Source organism: Pogonomyrmex barbatus, unplaced genomic scaffold (assembly GCF_055798465.1).
Source record: "Pogonomyrmex barbatus isolate J1 unplaced genomic scaffold, ASM5579846v1 scaffold2, whole genome shotgun sequence".
Lineage (NCBI taxonomy): Eukaryota > Metazoa > Arthropoda > Insecta > Hymenoptera > Formicidae > Pogonomyrmex > Pogonomyrmex barbatus.
Window position 1 is genome coordinate 45,157 of NW_028297116.1, and position 16,942 is coordinate 62,098.

Below are 16,942 nucleotides of genomic sequence, written 5' to 3' on the forward strand. Positions count from 1 at the left end.
AAACCTCTATCGCAAATTCCATTCTAAAATAAAATAAAGAAAAGGAAGAAATATCTTTTTGGAAATTTACTTCTTTTTTTTCATGTTATTTCAAAATGCTTTTCAAGAAAAAAAGATTTTAATATATTTCTCTTTTCTATTGCTTTACTTTTCATATTCATAATAATTTTGCAAATTTTGCAGCGAACATGGAGCTTACATTGTACTTGTTATGACGGATGCAAAGATAAACACGTTAGAAATCTTACATTAATATATAAAATATTCGTACACGTCAATCGTAAAATCATGTGCAAATGTTCGCAGTTCCAAAATCCCGTGGAAGATGAGATGCATCCGTTTAGTTTCACTTATTATATCTATACGATACGAAAACTAGAGAGTTCTTTGTCTCTCTCTCACTCTTTCTTTTATTCGCTCATTCTCTCTCTCTCTCTCTCTCTCTCTCTCTCTCTCTCTCTCTCTCTCTCTCTCTCTCTCGGTTAAATTAAAAATCTAAATTTATTCGTTCGTATTTACTCTACTAATAATAATTTTGACTAGTCTATTTTAACGGCCGCGTATATCTTCCTGATGAAAGCGTATGCAGCGAAGAAACCGATTGTGCCAGTCAATAACCAGAATGTAAGGACCATTAATGCAGTATAGCCGAAATACATGAGAGTCGGTACTAACTCGGTAATTTTCAATTTGGTGACGAAGTAAAAGATGGAATACGCCAACACATAGACAGCCGAACCACCGCTCACGATGAAACTACGCCACCACCATCTGTAATCCTGGAATTAAAACATCAAAACGTGAAAACAAAAATATTAGACACAAAAATTTTACAAGTGAAAAAAGCACGTAAACAACGTTTCTTTAAAATTTTCTTTAAAAAAATCTTTAAAATATCTTTAAAAAAAAATTAAAGTTTTTTTTTTAATATTAAATATCAAATCAAAGAAAAATCTTTTTGAGATATTTTCTTGTTATACTTACTTCGCCACATAATTGGAAGTAGACCATGACTATCGATATTTGCGAACATGAGATTACGAGGATACAGAAAACCAGAAATAGAAATCCGAAAAGATAATAAAATTGATTTTCCCAGAGTGCAGTCAAAATGAAGAAAAGTTCTATAAATACCGCGCCAAATGGTAGAATTCCAGCCATTAGCATACTGTAAGCGGTGTAACATTATCCTTATTAACATTGAACAATGAGAAATTATTTATTAACTTGAATTATATATTAACTTTAAAAAGATAATGTATTATAAATTCCGTCATCAAACGTACCTCAGTACTAAATTCATATACCAAATTTGATCAGGAACTTGTCTCGGGATTTGATTTGTTCTAACTGGATGCGTAAAAGGCTGTTTACGGAAACCAAAGAAATAACCGAGATAAACGAGAGGCAGCGAGATGCCAAACCAGAGACATAGCAAGGCCACCATTGTGGTAAAAGGGACCGCACCGGAACTATGCTTTCCCCATATAAAGAAATTTAGGAAGAAACACGTTGTGAAGACAATACCCGGATAAAACGTCGCCGTCTGCAATAATTAACATTGTTTAGAAACTATAATGTAGACATTTCATTAATTAAAAAATCATTATAAAAAATATAGTTACAATTAAAAATAAAAATTAACAAAAAATAATTGAAGAAATAGAAATATAGGAATATATATATATATATATATATATATATATATATATATATATATTATATAAAAAAATATATTCCTATTATAAAAAAATAATTTGTATTTTATTACATTCTTACCAGTAAAGCAGCTTTTCTCCACTCTCGACCTCGCATAGTTTTGTACACTCGCGCTGAGAAATAGCCGGCAATTAAACCAGAAAACACATATAAAAATATTGCGCAGGTGCCCAAGGCTCCTCGACTCGCTGGCGACAACATCCCCAACATCGCAAAGACTGCAGAAACAAATGGATGTAAACACGTAATCACTATACTCTATGTTATACCACTAGGATTCTGTACTTCTTTCTGTACATCTTACATATTGTGATCAGAGCCATGAAAAAAATCTGAATGCCACTGCCAATTACGGCAGCAAATAAGCGTGGATAAGTCGGCGGTCGAAATACATCTCCGTGAACCAGTTTCCAACCCGTCTCCTCAATAGCTTCATCCAACCCTGCCAAACTGTCACTCTCGTCCGCGTTATAACGAGCTATATCTTTCCTGAGTGTTCTCACCATGATCATCGTAAGAATTGCTGCAACATAAAATTCAGAATATTGAAATTTGTAGAAAAAGTCGCAGGAAAATAATGAATCTTTTTATTTCACAAACGACCATTTCCCAAAGACGAGTCTAAAACTATGCTTAATATAGTAATTCTCACCGGACAAAAAGAAGATAACAATGAGAGAATTGACGATTGAAAACCAATGAATCTCAACGTCACTCATGCCCAAATATACGTCCCATCTGCTTGCCCAACTAACGTCCGATTTTTTCCATTCCACTGAATATAAGAAGAGAAGACTCGTGCCTTTTGGATAAACAAATTGCGGACTCGCATCAGTCGGTAAAATACAAGTATTCCCGTCAAATTTTAATTGAGATGTGTCAATGGATCGAGCTTCCACTTCAAATCCAACTACTCTAAATTCATTTCTGTAAAAAAAAAAAAAATTTTTTTTATCAGATTTTTTTCTCTGTAAATTCTTTTCGTTTAAATTTTTGTTTAATCAATCTTAATTTTTAATTTAAATGTTACAAATGCAATTGCAAGTTTTCCACATAACAATACATTTGATATTGAACTATTGTAAAATTGTGCACATATACAAGATGGATACTAACTCGCCATGTTTATGGTAGCTTAACTTTAGCTTAAGATAATTATTGATGTACACTTGATCATTCATTATTCCACCCAAGCGATATCCTTGATAAACTATCACGTTATTCGTTTCTTTATGTTTCTTCCTAGTGGCTGCTGGAAGATTATCTATCAATCTAGAACAAATATACAGGATAAAAACTAGATGAAATATTTTTTTATAACATATAATAATAAAATTCTAACAGATGCACGAAATATTCATGCTGAACCATCTGGATAACATGTTGGGAATTCGCTTCGTCCCAAGTCATCAACTTGGACGGTTTGTGACACAGCAGCCTGCAACTGATATCCTCCCCCATTACAACTTCATATGGAGTATTTACTATTCTGGAAAAAATGATAATCTAATTGAAATTATATTTGCAATAATCAGAGAAACAAAAAAAAATGTTTCCCTAAAAATAAATTTATGATAATGCAATATAAAATATAAAATATAAAATTTGATATTAAAAACTTTATTTCTATTATTAAACTATAAATTAAAGATTTAAAAAGAAGTCAAAATATAAACATGTTTAAATCAACATGAAATTATATTAACACATTAATTATTGTTGTTATATATTAATCTTTTTACTTTTTGATTATTTTTTGTCTAATTTATCTAATCAAATTTTTTCTAAATCAAATATCTACTTCCAGAAATAAAGAGCCTTACCTGTCACCACGTAACACCTCTCCCAAATTTTCAGATTTATAAATAAAGGTTCCATTCTTGGGTAAGCAAAAGGGAAGGGAATAATATTCATACGGTAGCTGCGTGTGAGTACTCGTCATTTTAACCGCCTTAACGTCAATCTTCTGACCCTTCTTGAACTCCACTGGGGCAACTCCGGGTACATAGAAGCCATTTGTCTCTATCAGGAGGCCTATTATCACTAGGACAGCACCATTTCTCTGTAATCTCCCCTGTATATACATCAAGATCATTGATTCACTGATTAGCACGAGATCATAAATAATAATGTTACACCAAATCCAGCGATAAAAAAAACCAAGCTTTTCTTTGAAGTAAAAAGTGATAAATGTAATATAAAAAAAAAAATATGTAATAAATGTTTATATCCGTATAAACTTTCTGCAAAGATAAACATATTGCTTTCGACGATATCAAACCGTCAATCTGTTTTCAAGTTCAAATTTACGAGCCCGTGGGAACCTAATGACACACGATCGCACTATTATAAACACCGACAATACGGTGAATCATTGAACGAAAACGCGCGGCGTAACCCGCCGACGGAAGGAGACGTCGAGAGGAGAAACATGATGCGCGATCACTGCGACAGGCGGTGACTGCGCATCGTAGGTTGTCACAGAACTCGCTCGCGGGAAGACGTAGGAAGGCGAGTCCACGACGGGGCCCCCCGTGTCACGTTCGGCCACGTAGCGACTTTATTTGACTAACCGCTGAGGTTGTCTCGGCGAAACGCGCGCGGAAAGCGTCGCACCTACCATTCTACGCGATTACAATCGCTTTTCGACGAAGGCGCGCCACGCTGCCTATCTCGCAGTCTCGCCCTCGATCCTCTCCTCGCCTCGCCTCGCCTCGCCTCGCCACACCACACCACACCACACACCACACCACACCACACCACACCACCTCGTAAGCTCGCCCACCGACGGCCCGCCTCACACGTTCGGAGTGAAGTTGCCGTCGCGTGCGCGCCCGCGCGCTGAAGCTGGCCGCGGGTCGGGGCGAACCGATGCGCTAACGCCGCGAAAGTCCCTAGCCTATCTCTCGCCTATCTCTCGACGAGAAAGAGGAAAAGAGATAGAGAGAAAGAAAAAAAAGACCTCCCGGTTACACGGACGTCGAGGATATCCAGCGTTTCTTCGCGGCTTCGTCAGGTCCATCGTGAGTCGCGGAGCTCCCGGTCGATTTTTCCGCGTTCGCGGATTCCTCTCGGAAAACGTTGACCGATTCGCGTTTCGAAGATGGCGCCGCTTCTATCTCTCGACGTTCGGCCGGAAGTTTCATCCCCGTTGAGACGCGGAATGTGATTTTCACGGACGGTCAATGTAACAGTCGCGGCACCGCAATCCTGGATAAATAAAACGACGCCGATCGGCGTCGCGAGAACAACGAAATGCGCCTACTCGTGAAAATCTAGTGACTTCCGCGACACGGTCGCTCAACTGACCAGACTTTTCCGAGCGAAAAAATATACCCCCCCGAAAAGGAAAATATCGTCCCACGTGGGGACTCGTTTAATTACAAGTTACGTTGTTTGGATATGCATCTGTCCGGCTGATTTTTCTCGCGGAAGCATGGTGCAGGTGAGTGACGTGCCGTCCGCGTGTTATCGCAGCGTAATCCGGCCGGGTCGCGACAGATCCGCTGCGTTTTTCTGGCCGTGTCGCCGTCGGGAATTTTTGATTGTTTTTTTTTTTTTCCCTCCGCTGTCATCCATTAGTAAATAGGAAAGATGGCAGCAGATTATTGCGCTTTTTTCCCCGTGCCTTCGGTCCCGGGCGGACATTTTTCCCGGGGCACCGCAGCGGTCCGGAGCGGCTTTCTCGCAGTAATTTCCGTCGAAATCGCCCGCCGAATGCGTTTCCACGGACGGATTTCGTCGCGCCGTGCGTTTTTTTGAATGAAACATCGCGGTCACCGGGACGTACGCGATACCCGCCGCACTCGGCTGTCCGGGCACGTCGCGTTCCGCACGCGGCTCGCCACTCACATAGGTGTTTCACGAGGAAAACGTCTCGGCGTCGCGACTCCGCTTAACCTATGCGCGCGGGAGCGGACATCAGAACGTAAATAAACGACGCGGCACGTTCTCCGATTCAATCGCGAATTCCGTCGGCGAAAAGCCTCGACGAGATGATCGTAAGACTCGGAAATTGTCTTTTTTTTTCCCCCTTTCTTTTTCTTTTCTTTTTTTTTTCTCTTTTTTCCTCCTTTTCTCTTTTCATGTATGACGATACGCTTGCATTTGTAGGCTATCGACGAGATGGAGCAGAGGGATCTCCCTCAGGCGTTCCGCCTGCTGGGAGAGATGAACGCCAACGTCCTCCAGGTGAACCAGCTCGTAGATAACATGTTGGTTCGCGTGAAGAACGGCGAAATCTCCACAGACAAGGGCCTCAGCTTCCTGGAGATGAAGTATCACATGCTGCTTTCGTATCTCATCAACCTGACCTATGTTGTCCTGAGAAAATGCTCCGGCGAACGTATTGAGGGTGATCCATCAATCGACCGCCTGATCGAGATCAGGACTGTCCTAGAGAAAATCCGACCAATAGACCACAAGCTTAAGTACCAAATAGATAAGCTTGTCAAGACAGCAGTAACCGGTACCATCAACAGCGACGATCCCAGTAACTTTAGGGCGAATCCTGATGCACTGATTGCCAAACTCGACAGTGAGGAGGAGGACAGTGATCAGGAGGAAGACGCAGATGGTGTCAAGTCAACAACACAACAATCTAGAAAGTCTAACGTCTACGTGCCACCGAAACTGGCTACTGTGCATTATGGTTAGCTTACAATATGTAATTTATTGACAAGTTTTTATATGTACAATACTTATTTTTTTTTTTTTTTTTTCTAATCTTGCTGATATGTAATTTCTTCAGATGGCGACGAAACAATGGCAGAGAAAATCCGCAAGGCCAACGAGAGAGCACGCAGACGTGCTGTATCGAACACAGTCCTGCGAGAACTGAAGGAGGAATATTTGGACGCACCTGTGGAGGACAGTCAAGGTCTGGGAGAGAAGCGAGCGATTCTAGTGCGCGAGGACAAGCGAAAGAGCGAATACGAGGAGAACTACATGACGCGTTTGCCCGTCACTAAGCAGGAAAAGCACAGACGTCGTCAGATGACGACTCTGGGCACTCTTGGTGATGAGATCACCAATTTCGGAGAGTCATCTACCAAAACCGCCAAGAAAAGAAAAGCTCAGAGGAAGGGCAAAGCTAAAAAGAGTAAGAGATCGCTCCTTTGCGACGACACAAAGGCAAACGCAAGGCGATAAGATGTTAAAATTGAGAATTTATGTTACAGGTTTCAAGAAAAAACGGCACCATTAAGAGCACATGATTAAGAAACAACTGGGACTTGCGACGAGACCCTGGGGTTTAATACAGCATTAATGATTAAGGTAAAAGGTAAAAAAAGAAATAAATTTACTCGACTTCTTCTTCGAAACAAAAAGCAGATGCCACTAATACTCGTTATTAAGTTAAGCTAAAGGTAACATCGTAACATCTAGTAATAAAAAAAAAGACAACGTGTGTCGACGATGGAAGTAAAAATAGCACGATGATAATTTATTACTGTATAAGACATACTAATGGTCGTGTAATTGATAATTCTAGTTAATAATGATTTTAATCTTTAACTGTTGTCTGAGAGATCAATTTTGATCTGTGGAGTTGAGAGGCAAGATCCATCGGGAAAAAATCGATATTCCATGTGAGTGTGAATGCGATTGAGAAACAACGTCGAAGTAACGATGGCACATACGAGCTTAATGGAAATTATGTGTCGTAATAGCGTAATATTGTATTGTAATGTTGGATCGAGTAGCGGACTTAACGGCTCCAAGATTGAAAATTGTGAATTACACGTAAAAGTTGAAAGCAGAACATTCTTCTGCTTTATTTTGAAATATTCTCCGGCTATATAGAGAGAAGTGATGGGAGAGAAGGGTGAAAATCTAAGTAAACATAGCAGGAGAGACGATATTGAATTAATTGTTAATGAAAAGCGTAAAAATCACAAGACATTCCCAACAAAACGCAGAAGTTACAAAACTCAAGATTTAAAGATGAAAGAAGCAAAAACAAAGCAAAACAAGCATTCTTTAGGAACTCTTTACGCACTCGGCGCAACTTCTGAAAACGGAAAAAAAAGAAAAAAAGATAAAAGAAGCAAAAACGATGTTTCGTCGATATCCGCATGTCTTAGGATTTTCTCGCTGTCTTAGAGTAGTGAAGTAGTTACTAGTTTTACTATATTATATGTATGTTTCGTTTGTGTTTTTCCCCTGGTGAAACTGTTGAGGCTATTATAAACATTTGAATGTGAGTCATGTTTTTATGTTAAGTCTCATTTCTCTTTTTTACTTTATTATTATTACAATGTGCTTGTGCATTGTACATTTGTTGTTTTTTGCGTTTTGGGTTTAAGTCGTTAAACTTATATTGATGGTAATATAAGGATAACACGAGCGTGTCAAAATTCAAAATTGTCGTCATGTTCTCAGATTTGATTTCGATTGACCATTTATTTCATTTTCTCAGAGGGAGAGAGAGGGGGAGCTTGTCATATCAAACAGTAACGGATAAAAAGCGACTAACGAAGGAAAAAACGAACGAACGATTGAACGAACGAACGAAGACTTTGGGCGAAAATCACTTCTGCAAAACCTGATAAATAGGATATTTGTACAATCAAATTGTGCGCGCGAGAATGAGAATCGCGTTGTCTCCTTAAATGGGTTGCATCTTTTCTTTAATGTTGTTAAACGCGGGGCCTCGCGCATGGTCGCGGCGTGTCCCGGGTGTGATGTTCCTTTTTAAAGTAGCTAGGAGAGAGGTGCTAGATTGAGCGATCCTTACTTGTTCTATACAGAGAATATGTACATATGTTAGATATATATGCGTTCATATAGTCACACATTGCTCATTCCGTGCAGAAGTGGTCCCACCCTCCCCGGTTTTACCCTCGCGAGAGGTAAACTTAAACGTGGTTCGTTGCGTATGCTGGCCAAGGGCTCAACCATCCATAGATATTATATTTTTTACAGAAGTGTTCATAGATTGAGCCAACTTGGCGCGGCGTCGACGATATGTCACTCGTCTCCCCCTCTCCTCGACGTTCTGTGAAGACGATTAATTAAAGAAGAAAAAAAAAAAAAGAAAAAATGTGATAATGATTATTCATGAAATAATAGTTAAAGAGAAACTTAAACAAAATAGCACAATCGCTGGGCATTATTTACAAAGTGCTAGCAAGCCTAATGTCAGCAGCCTTGTCGTATTTGGTATTTAAAATGAAGTTGAAAAACGCCGAATTGCGGACAGATTTTTCGCGAAACATCCAACGCTCCTGAAGAACGCGCGTTATTAACATCCTCGGATGTGCGCGTTTAGAAAGAAAGAAAAGGAGAGAAAGGAAACAAGGATCGAGATCGGAGTTTCGATAGAATTTGTCCGACGTTCGGCTTCCTCATACTCCATTGCATAGACGATAATTTTGTGAAGCACACCTACGATCGGCGCGAGCTGCGAGCCCAGAAAAAGAGATACACGTACATGTGTGTAGTGTGTAGTGTGTGTGTGTGTGTGTGTGTGTGTGTGTGTGTGTGTGTGGTGTGTGTGCGCGCGCGCGCGCGTGTGTGTGTGTGTCTATGTACCATAATCGTCCCGTTTGAAACCGTTACTGCCGGTACGTCTGCCGATACCGATACTGATACTTTGCAATAGGCCTGTAACTTTTTGCATTCGTACGTGCGCTCCGAAAGAAACGCTCTGCGACACACTGGATTTTTTATATACATATATATTAAACGATACACGACGTTTCGGGCTCGCGGCCACAAGTGTGGTAGGTGTGCGAAGGAGTATTCATACGACACACAACATATCCACACACGCAACATATAGCAGCAAGATAATAGGATTACATTGAATACACTACCTCAAATCAATAGTAATATGGATTTACAGTAATACGGGGAAAAAAAAGAGGAAACTCCGCGGCGGTCGCGCTTCGCTCTGTTGTTGTTACGAGCCTCAATTCTTTATACGGTCGCGCCGATGTTTTTTTACGGGACGTATTTATATTTCCACCGAATTCTTTGTTGAAGGATGTATAGTGGATTTATTCGCCTTGAATATTCTCGCCTATCTATATTACTCTGAGAGCACAGGTGTAACTTTACATTAAGCAGATTTTTTTATATCCGGCTATAATACTTAGAAATATATATTAAATATATATAAAAAAAACTAAATCTAGAATTAATCTAGAATAGATGTTCATTTCATTTATATAATTTAAAAATACAATTAAATTCTTTTATTCAAGACTATCCGGTACAATTGAACATAAGAGTAAATATTTAATTAATCGTTATTGATTTTATTCAAGAGAGATCCACTGGATCCTCGCCTGTGTTTCTCAGGGTTATAAAGGAAAGGACTACAAATGTACAAATATATATTAGGGAGATATTGCGAGAGCGTTGCCGCCTGTGGACTTTCGAAAGAGTAGTCCTTCAAATCCAACAACGCTGCCGAATGCCGAACTGAAAAAAGAAGAAAAAAGAAAGAAAGAAAAATATCAAGAAGTATCTTTGCAGCAGAGACGGAATGATGATAGGGATGATTTATTGACTACATTCATAGTCTTTGAAGAGTAACGACGTTTTATTTATATATTGGTGAATTTTTCTGTAATTTCATGTATACTATATAAATGACAATTCTCAACGTGTGAGCGCAAGAGAGTGCGAGAACGAAGAGCGAGAGAAAAATAAAGGATGAGACAGAGAGAAAGAGAGAGAACGAGAGAAAGTTTACCTTGTACATTTATAAATTGTGGTTATTATACGAATGAATTATTATGATTATTAATTATTATTATTATCACGGATTATACTATGATTATTATTATCATCATGTAGAATGCTTCTTACTGACTGAATAAAATGTTTTCAATGTCGAACATTGTTATTTTTACAACAACTTTATATTTAATTTAATATGTACAAATTGTTTACATAATATTAAATACTTGGAAACAATAAATTATATATAGACAATTTTGTGTCCCATTAGAGAAAGAGAGAGAGAGAGAGAGAGAGAGAGAGAGAGAGAAGATAGAAAAAGTAATTATTACATTAACCCCTGATAACGGTTTCTATTTTGAATTTTTCTACGATAATCCTCATAGTCTCAATTTTTTTTTCTTTTCGCCAGATTTGCCGCTTTAAAGTTTGTATCCTTTGACGTAAATGCTTAATCTCGGCACTAGTTGCTTTTCCAATCATTTCCATATTTGAAGAATTCATATTGCATATTCTTTCAGGCGAGATTCTCGTTTCCTTATCCCGAGTATTTAGTTTTTTCGGCAATAAAGAGAGGGAAGTGTTTGTTTCTTTATCACATTTCAAATCTGTAATACAAATAAATGCTCAAGGCTCGGCTCTTTCAGACAGCCACATTGATTTCATGTTATAGAGAAATGACATATAATAATTTCTTTACAATGTATAGCCTTATTTCTATCTTATTAGTTTTTTTTTTCTTGAAAACATAATTTAGTGATCCTGAAACTTATAAAATGAAATGTTACACTTCTATGATAAAACGAACAGATATCTCAGTTTCCATACATTTCCCATATATTTTACAAGTTTCAAGATCACAAAATTGTTTTTAAGAAAAAAACTAAGAAATAAAGCTAGATATTTGCAATTAAATTACAACACATCATTTCTATGACGTTATAAATTAATGATGAAAAAGCTGAGTCTTAAATTTGAAACTCACATTAAAATTATTCCAATCTCATCTATTAGAATTATGTAATTTATTAAAAATATCAATAATGGGGGAATAGGTTTAATTAACTACAAAAATAACATTTTTACCTGTTATTCCTATTTTTATATCATCATACATATTTTCAAATACCTGTAATTAAACCGAGTTAATAAAAAGTCTAACAAGAATAGTAGAAGTTTAGAGATCAGATAGATCAGGACATATAAATGATATTATTTCTTATATTATTATATTAAATCAATGATTCCATCTAATTAATTATGAATTTTTAAACACATATATATATATCTGACAATGTTTGATTATAAGCGTATGTGTGTGTGTGTGTATATATATATATATATATATATATATATATATATATGTATGTATGTATGTATATACATATGTGTGTACATATGTGTGTGTATGTATATTTTTTTTCACTTGTTTATCATTAATATATTATATAAATTTGACATATTCTGATTTATATGAACACCCTTTATATCAATTAGAATTATGCAATTTTTTATACAATTTCTTTTTAAAACAATCAAATAGATGACATTAATTGATGAACATTTTCTTTAAATTAAAATTATTCAATACTAAGATCCTATCCGCAAATTAATGTCTATATTTGATTATAAACATATATCAGCTTGATTATTGTTTATTGTTAATTTCTTTTGTTTTACAAAAAATTCTGTTATATTATTTCCAATATTTTATATGAATATACTTTTATAAAGAATTAAAATGCTCACATGTGGAACAGCATTCTCTTTTAATCTTACATATACCAAAGATGAACGGTCTATATATTCTTCCTTGAAATGAAGACAACATAGGCGACTTGACCTACCAATAATTTTGTTTTCAAGTTGCAATATCCTTATCCATTCTGCTCTTCTAATAGGATCAGAAGGAAATCTACAAAAAGTGCTACTGTACATACATAAATTATATAAAAATTATATAAAAGATAAATATAATGTAATTTCGATTACGTTTGTGTCCAATCATAACAAGGATGTTATTTTTAAAAGATAATATATAACTTAAAAAAAAAGTATGACATGGAATGATGAATTATACAAAGTTATTTTATTAAATTTAATTAAGTTAATTTTTAATTAACTATTTTTCAATTGTGTTGATGTACTCTGTGCTGTACTCACGAGTGAAACGTTATTCTCATTATTTTTTCCAATTCTACTTGTGCTGCAGGTTTTTTCTTAATGTCGGTAGTATTTTCACATCCATTAGCAACGCAACGGGGCATCTTTTTCCTGTAAAAAACATTCAAATAATCAAATTATTTTGTTTACTAATTTATTTCGTTTCACATGATAGACCGCTTTACTCTGCGTATACTGTCAAAATATACATATAGGAAAAATACGGACTGCAATGGAGAAAGCAGCTTCGTAATCGTGTAAGATTCTTCAACATGATTGGTTGTTGACCTTAAGTTCCTCACTGAACTTTAAATGTGTAATGTCCATTTCTACTAATGTAGATAATCTTTAATTTCAGTTTTTAACTTGCTTTTCTTTTTTTTTCTATTCGAAAAATTAGAAAAATTAAAAAATAGATTTAAACCGAGATTAAAAATTAATTACACTGATAGAAATACACTGATAGAATAGATATAGTATGTATATACGTACGCCGCTACCAGCTTCGCCTTCACGAGCCTCTTCCATGCGCTTACAGGGCGCTGGAGGGAGAAAACTTGACAAAATCTGCAACGCCCTGTAAACCAATCATATTAAAGAATCTTACACAGTTGTAAAGCTGCTCTTTCTCTATTGGCTGCTGCATGTAGCCACTCTTATAATATTGAGTACACCTTCTGACTAAAATTGAGGTCCAAGTTGATAGAACAAGAGAGTAATGTTCTGTCCTTCTGTTTCTATATGATAGAGCGAGAGAGAGCAATATCTTATAGCCTTCTTTATCATATACTTTCGAAAACTAAAGAATAGAAGATACGACACATTTATCGTCTAGTTCTATCTAAGGGAAGAGGCGCATCCAGTATGAGATCTATGATTAAGTGAATTATAACTCAATAGGCGGTATATTTCATAATCAATTCTTCTATTTAAGCCAGTATTCATAATCCGTTGTTATATTTAAGATCGTCTTAAGTACGTTTATAAGGTTACCTTATTGGTTGAAGTATCATCTTAAGATGATATCGGCTTTAAATAGAAGAATTGATATGAGAATTGATTATGAATACCGCCTATTGAGTCAGAGTTGGTTTATGGAGGCCGTAATCCATAAATTAATTTATGCCGTAACCGTAAAAAAATTGACGAATCATATCAATTATTCTTCTATAATTCGATTGTGATTGGTCAATAAGTTAACAGATTACGGCCTCCATAAACCAACTCTTATAATTTGTCTCAATCATAGATTTCATACCATGAATACTATGAATACTATGAATACCGCCCTAAGATTGTCTTGAAATTATAATTTCAATCAATAAGGAACGGTCTTTCATTTCTGATCGTATTCAAAAATGGACTACTTGACAAATGTGATTGGTCAATTCCAATGGAATAATCGACCGATTACGGCTGCGTTCCGATATTCACTGCCAGTCCTAAAAATATATAGTTCAGGCACGTATATTAGTGTCGGTCCACAATAAGTGATTTAAGCTTTAAGAAGTAAGAAATTGGCCAATCATAATCGAATATGAAAAGAATAATCGCTTATGATAAGTCAATTTCTTACGGCTTAAAGATTAAATACCTATTGTGGACCGAAACATAGATTTTTCAGTACTTTTTCAGTACTCAGGAGTGAATATCGGAACGTAGCCTACGTTAATCACAGATGGTGATACTAGATTTAAAGACCTCTTTCATCAACCTTAAGCTAATTGTCAATTAATTTAATCATCAATTTTGCCAATATTTAAAAACTAAATAGCATAGAAAGAAAATATCCTCATTTATGTTGTTTTATATTTTGACTTTTAATAATTTTCACTTACATTAATTATCAGATATTACTTACAATTTCACTAGGTATAACAGAAAAAGAATATTAAGTTAAAGCACACTGACAAGTTTGATCCGCTGTTGACATTTCCGCTGTTGACATTTCCGATTTAATCATCAGTTAACTTAATCGGAGATTGGTGAAAGAGCTTCTAAAATTGCTGCATGTCGACGCGTCAGCGTCATCTAAAGATTCGTTTTCGAATTTCATTCATTCATAATTATAGATGGTCCTTCTTGTCCGATTCTCGTAGTTAACGTTCGTTTGTCACGCTTTCCAGTAATTGTTTACAAAACCGAGTAGACTAATTAAAAAGTTGAGATAATATTTTTTTATTCATAGCAAGATGATCAACGACGACATTATGCGTAATTGGGAGATTAGTTAAAGCGTTACATTTATGTGTATATTTCTGCTGGACGCACAATGTTTTGCACTTTTAATAGGTTTTGTTTCGGTTGACATGCCAAATAATATGTTTAACAGTCGAGATTTTATGTCTCACGTTCTTCCCGTACAGATCTATGTGTTGTGCTTCACATGTTTATGACCGAGAAATAAAACGACATACTTTCTTCGACCGATGTTGCAAGGTAAAATTAATCTCCAGCTTGAAGTTTACCATGATTAATGTCTAATTAATTACTGTTTATTTTTAAGATAATACTGCTGTCGATGAGCTGCTTGCTCATTGATATATTAGTGGAGAAAATTAGAGAGATCGGTTAAACATGGACCAGATTATTGACATAGATGACGTTGAGACTGGAATGCGCTCTTCCAAGAGTTCGGCGATACCTTTCAGTTGTATCAGCTCGAACTCGATATGCTATGTCGCAATCACAGTCGCGACTTTGGCCTTTCTTGGTACCATTGTCTTTGTCTGCAGGGACTATATCAAGCTACTTCTCTATTGGATAGAGCATCAGAATGCTTGGATTATCGCCGTGATTTTTATAGGCCTGTTTACAGTGGTATCATTTCCGATCGTGATCGGTTACTTGTTCCTCATTGTTGCCAGTGGCTATCTATTTGGAGTAGTGCGTGGCATGGCGATTGTCATACTTTCTGCTAATCTTGGAATAGCGATAGCCCATGTTACTTTGGGCTTGCTGTCCACTAGATTGCCAATAGGTGCCCTTCTTCAAAGTGACACAGCGAGAGCAATACTTCGCGTAATATCTGGGCCCCAGGCCTTCAAGATCGTACTGTTTGCACGGCTCACTCCGATTCCGTTCGGTCTTCAGAACACTATTTTTGCAGTATGTATCTCGGCATAATGTTTGCTATATACAGAATGTTGTGTATTCTCCTGCATATAATTCGCGACAATGTTGTGTACATTTATGTATTGTATATATGATTAGGTCAGTAACATAGGTGGTTTTCATTACCACATAGCCAGTGCAATAGGTTTGCTGCCTGCGCAACTGGTCAACGTTTATCTGGGTAGTAGTTTGAGATCGATGCAGGACGTATTAGAGGACAGATCCACAGCAGCGACCGGTTATGTAGTGTTCTGCTTCCAGGTAAGTTGTACAAATGTTCCGTAAATTTTCAGAAATTGAATGATGACCGAAATAATAATTTTTTTTGCTGCATTTTTGTTGCAGATATTAATAGGAGTATCGTTGATGGTTTATATTGTACAGAAAGCACGAAAGGAGCTTCAGTTGACCTTGTTTGAAGCCGATCTCGCGTCCATGGCGAATTCTCCGCATTACATTTTGGACGGTTTACCAGATTCCAAAATAATCTTAACAAATCTAATTGCATAATTTTTTCCCTGCATATTATAAGCATTTAAATAATTCGTAATTTTATTGCGACAGCTCTGATTTCTCCTTCTCCATAATTGTTATATTCTTAGTCTTCTGTGTATCTTCCAGAAATGTATTTTGCTAATATTTATCAGCAATGTTTTTGGAAATATGGTCTTCTGAATACGACGTTATAACAGGAATCTGTTATCAGAATTAATGCGTATTGAGTCTTACCAAAGCTAAGCGGTAATTTTAGTACCGAAAAAGACTCGTAAAGCATGCGATGTGCATGCGTGTATATTTTGGTTTAAAAACAAAAAATGAAAGAAACGAGGGGATGACACGAAATTGCGAACCCAGTATATAAAGCTTTCTTGCAATAAGAGCACACTATAATTTATATATCGTTCATACACACACACACACACACACACACACATTTAACATTAATAATAGAGACTGAAACTTTACATTCATACCTTTTGTCTTCGATCAATTGTTTCTCTCTCTGTTCTTTATAGTCCGAAATCTGTTGTTAACGATATATTAATGTTCGTGCATTTGTCTGTTATTTTTTTCTCGTGCAATATATTCCATTTTTGTATATACATTATATATTGTAAAAAGATATACATTATATCTATATGATATAATTCTGGAAGGTGAATGCGTCTCGGTGTTGCAGAAAAAAAGAAACGAATAATAAATTTGGCATTCTTTAACCGAGCTTGCGTGTGTAAATAAATTCCAAAACTCATAG

At 36.3% G+C, this 16,942-nt stretch overlaps 4 protein-coding genes across 8 annotated transcripts; 2 read left to right on the forward strand and 2 right to left on the reverse strand.

Moving 5' to 3' along the window:
- Positions 1 to 436: 436 nt before the first annotated feature.
- TM9SF4 (transmembrane 9 superfamily protein member 4) lies at positions 437 to 4,496 on the reverse strand. Of its 3 annotated transcripts, none has more exons than XM_011637078.3 (10): positions 4,340 to 4,495; positions 3,543 to 3,793; positions 3,062 to 3,208; positions 2,836 to 2,991; positions 2,372 to 2,646; positions 2,024 to 2,242; positions 1,780 to 1,937; positions 1,287 to 1,546; positions 985 to 1,168; positions 437 to 779 (listed from the first exon to the last, which is right to left on the reverse strand). In XM_011637078.3, the coding sequence occupies exons 1-10, from the start codon at positions 4,340 to 4,342 to the stop codon at positions 540 to 542; spliced, it is 1,893 nt and encodes a 630-aa protein (XP_011635380.1). In that variant the 5' UTR covers positions 4,343 to 4,495; the 3' UTR covers positions 437 to 539. The 3 variants fall into 3 exon arrangements, with proteins under 3 accessions (XP_011635380.1, XP_088932493.1, XP_011635381.2); XM_089076367.1 differs by lacking the exon at positions 4,340 to 4,495 and adding an exon at positions 4,001 to 4,285; XM_011637079.3 differs by having other exon boundaries at positions 729 to 779; positions 985 to 1,190; positions 4,340 to 4,496.
- A 394-nt stretch (positions 4,497 to 4,890) lies between these two features.
- On the forward strand, positions 4,891 to 10,568 carry LOC105426014 (neuroguidin). 2 transcript variants are annotated; one of them, XM_011637074.2, is made up of 4 exons: positions 4,891 to 5,164; positions 5,833 to 6,370; positions 6,470 to 6,820; positions 6,900 to 10,568. In XM_011637074.2, the coding sequence occupies exons 1-4, from the start codon at positions 5,156 to 5,158 to the stop codon at positions 6,923 to 6,925; spliced, it is 924 nt and encodes a 307-aa protein (XP_011635376.2). In that variant the 5' UTR covers positions 4,891 to 5,155; the 3' UTR covers positions 6,926 to 10,568. The 2 variants fall into 2 exon arrangements, with proteins under 2 accessions (XP_011635376.2, XP_011635377.2); XM_011637075.3 differs by lacking the exon at positions 4,891 to 5,164 and adding an exon at positions 5,293 to 5,720.
- Positions 10,569 to 10,570: 2 nt separating this feature from the next.
- Positions 10,571 to 13,099, reverse strand: LOC105426013 (uncharacterized). Of its 2 annotated transcripts, none has more exons than XM_011637073.3 (5): positions 13,066 to 13,099; positions 12,574 to 12,684; positions 12,160 to 12,325; positions 11,497 to 11,539; positions 10,571 to 11,018 (listed from the first exon to the last, which is right to left on the reverse strand). In XM_011637073.3, the coding sequence occupies exons 2-5, from the start codon at positions 12,675 to 12,677 to the stop codon at positions 10,744 to 10,746; spliced, it is 588 nt and encodes a 195-aa protein (XP_011635375.1). In that variant the 5' UTR covers positions 12,678 to 12,684; positions 13,066 to 13,099; the 3' UTR covers positions 10,571 to 10,743. The 2 variants fall into 2 exon arrangements, with proteins under 2 accessions (XP_011635375.1, XP_025073793.1); XM_025218008.2 differs by lacking the exon at positions 13,066 to 13,099 and adding an exon at positions 12,802 to 12,942.
- Positions 13,100 to 14,504: 1,405 nt separating this feature from the next.
- LOC105426012 (transmembrane protein 64) lies at positions 14,505 to 16,908 on the forward strand. The gene is made up of 4 exons (XM_011637072.3): positions 14,505 to 15,012; positions 15,080 to 15,681; positions 15,787 to 15,948; positions 16,033 to 16,908. The coding sequence occupies exons 2-4, from the start codon at positions 15,151 to 15,153 to the stop codon at positions 16,195 to 16,197; spliced, it is 858 nt and encodes a 285-aa protein (XP_011635374.1). The 5' UTR covers positions 14,505 to 15,012; positions 15,080 to 15,150; the 3' UTR covers positions 16,198 to 16,908.
- The last annotated feature ends 34 nt before the right edge of the window (positions 16,909 to 16,942 follow it).

Coding starts and splice junctions, on each gene's coding strand:
- LOC105426014 (XM_011637074.2), top strand. Junction 6,371..6,469: donor ACTGGCTACTGTGCATTATG/GTTAGCTTACAA, acceptor TAATTTCTTCAG/ATGGCGACGAAACAATGGCA. Junction 6,821..6,899: donor GAAGGGCAAAGCTAAAAAGA/GTAAGAGATCGC, acceptor TTTATGTTACAG/GTTTCAAGAAAAAACGGCAC.
- TM9SF4 (XM_011637078.3), bottom strand. Junction 3,209..3,542: donor GAGGTGTTACGTGGTGACAG/GTAAGGCTCTTT, acceptor CATTTTTTCCAG/AATAGTAAATACTCCATATG. Junction 2,243..2,371: donor TGTTATCTTCTTTTTGTCCG/GTGAGAATTACT, acceptor TTTATGTTGCAG/CAATTCTTACGATGATCATG.
- LOC105426012 (XM_011637072.3), top strand. CDS start 15,151: ATGGACCAGATTATTGACATAGATGACGTTGAGACTGGAATGCGCTCT. Junction 15,682..15,786: donor TTCAGAACACTATTTTTGCA/GTATGTATCTCG, acceptor ATATATGATTAG/GTCAGTAACATAGGTGGTTT. Junction 15,949..16,032: donor ATGTAGTGTTCTGCTTCCAG/GTAAGTTGTACA, acceptor TTTTTGTTGCAG/ATATTAATAGGAGTATCGTT.
- LOC105426013 (XM_011637073.3), bottom strand. CDS start 12,677: ATGCCCCGTTGCGTTGCTAATGGATGTGAAAATACTACCGACATTAAG. Junction 12,326..12,573: donor ATGAGAATAACGTTTCACTC/GTGAGTACAGCA, acceptor CACTTTTTGTAG/ATTTCCTTCTGATCCTATTA. Junction 11,019..11,496: donor TATAAAAATAGGAATAACAG/GTAAAAATGTTA, acceptor TTTGTATTACAG/ATTTGAAATGTGATAAAGAA.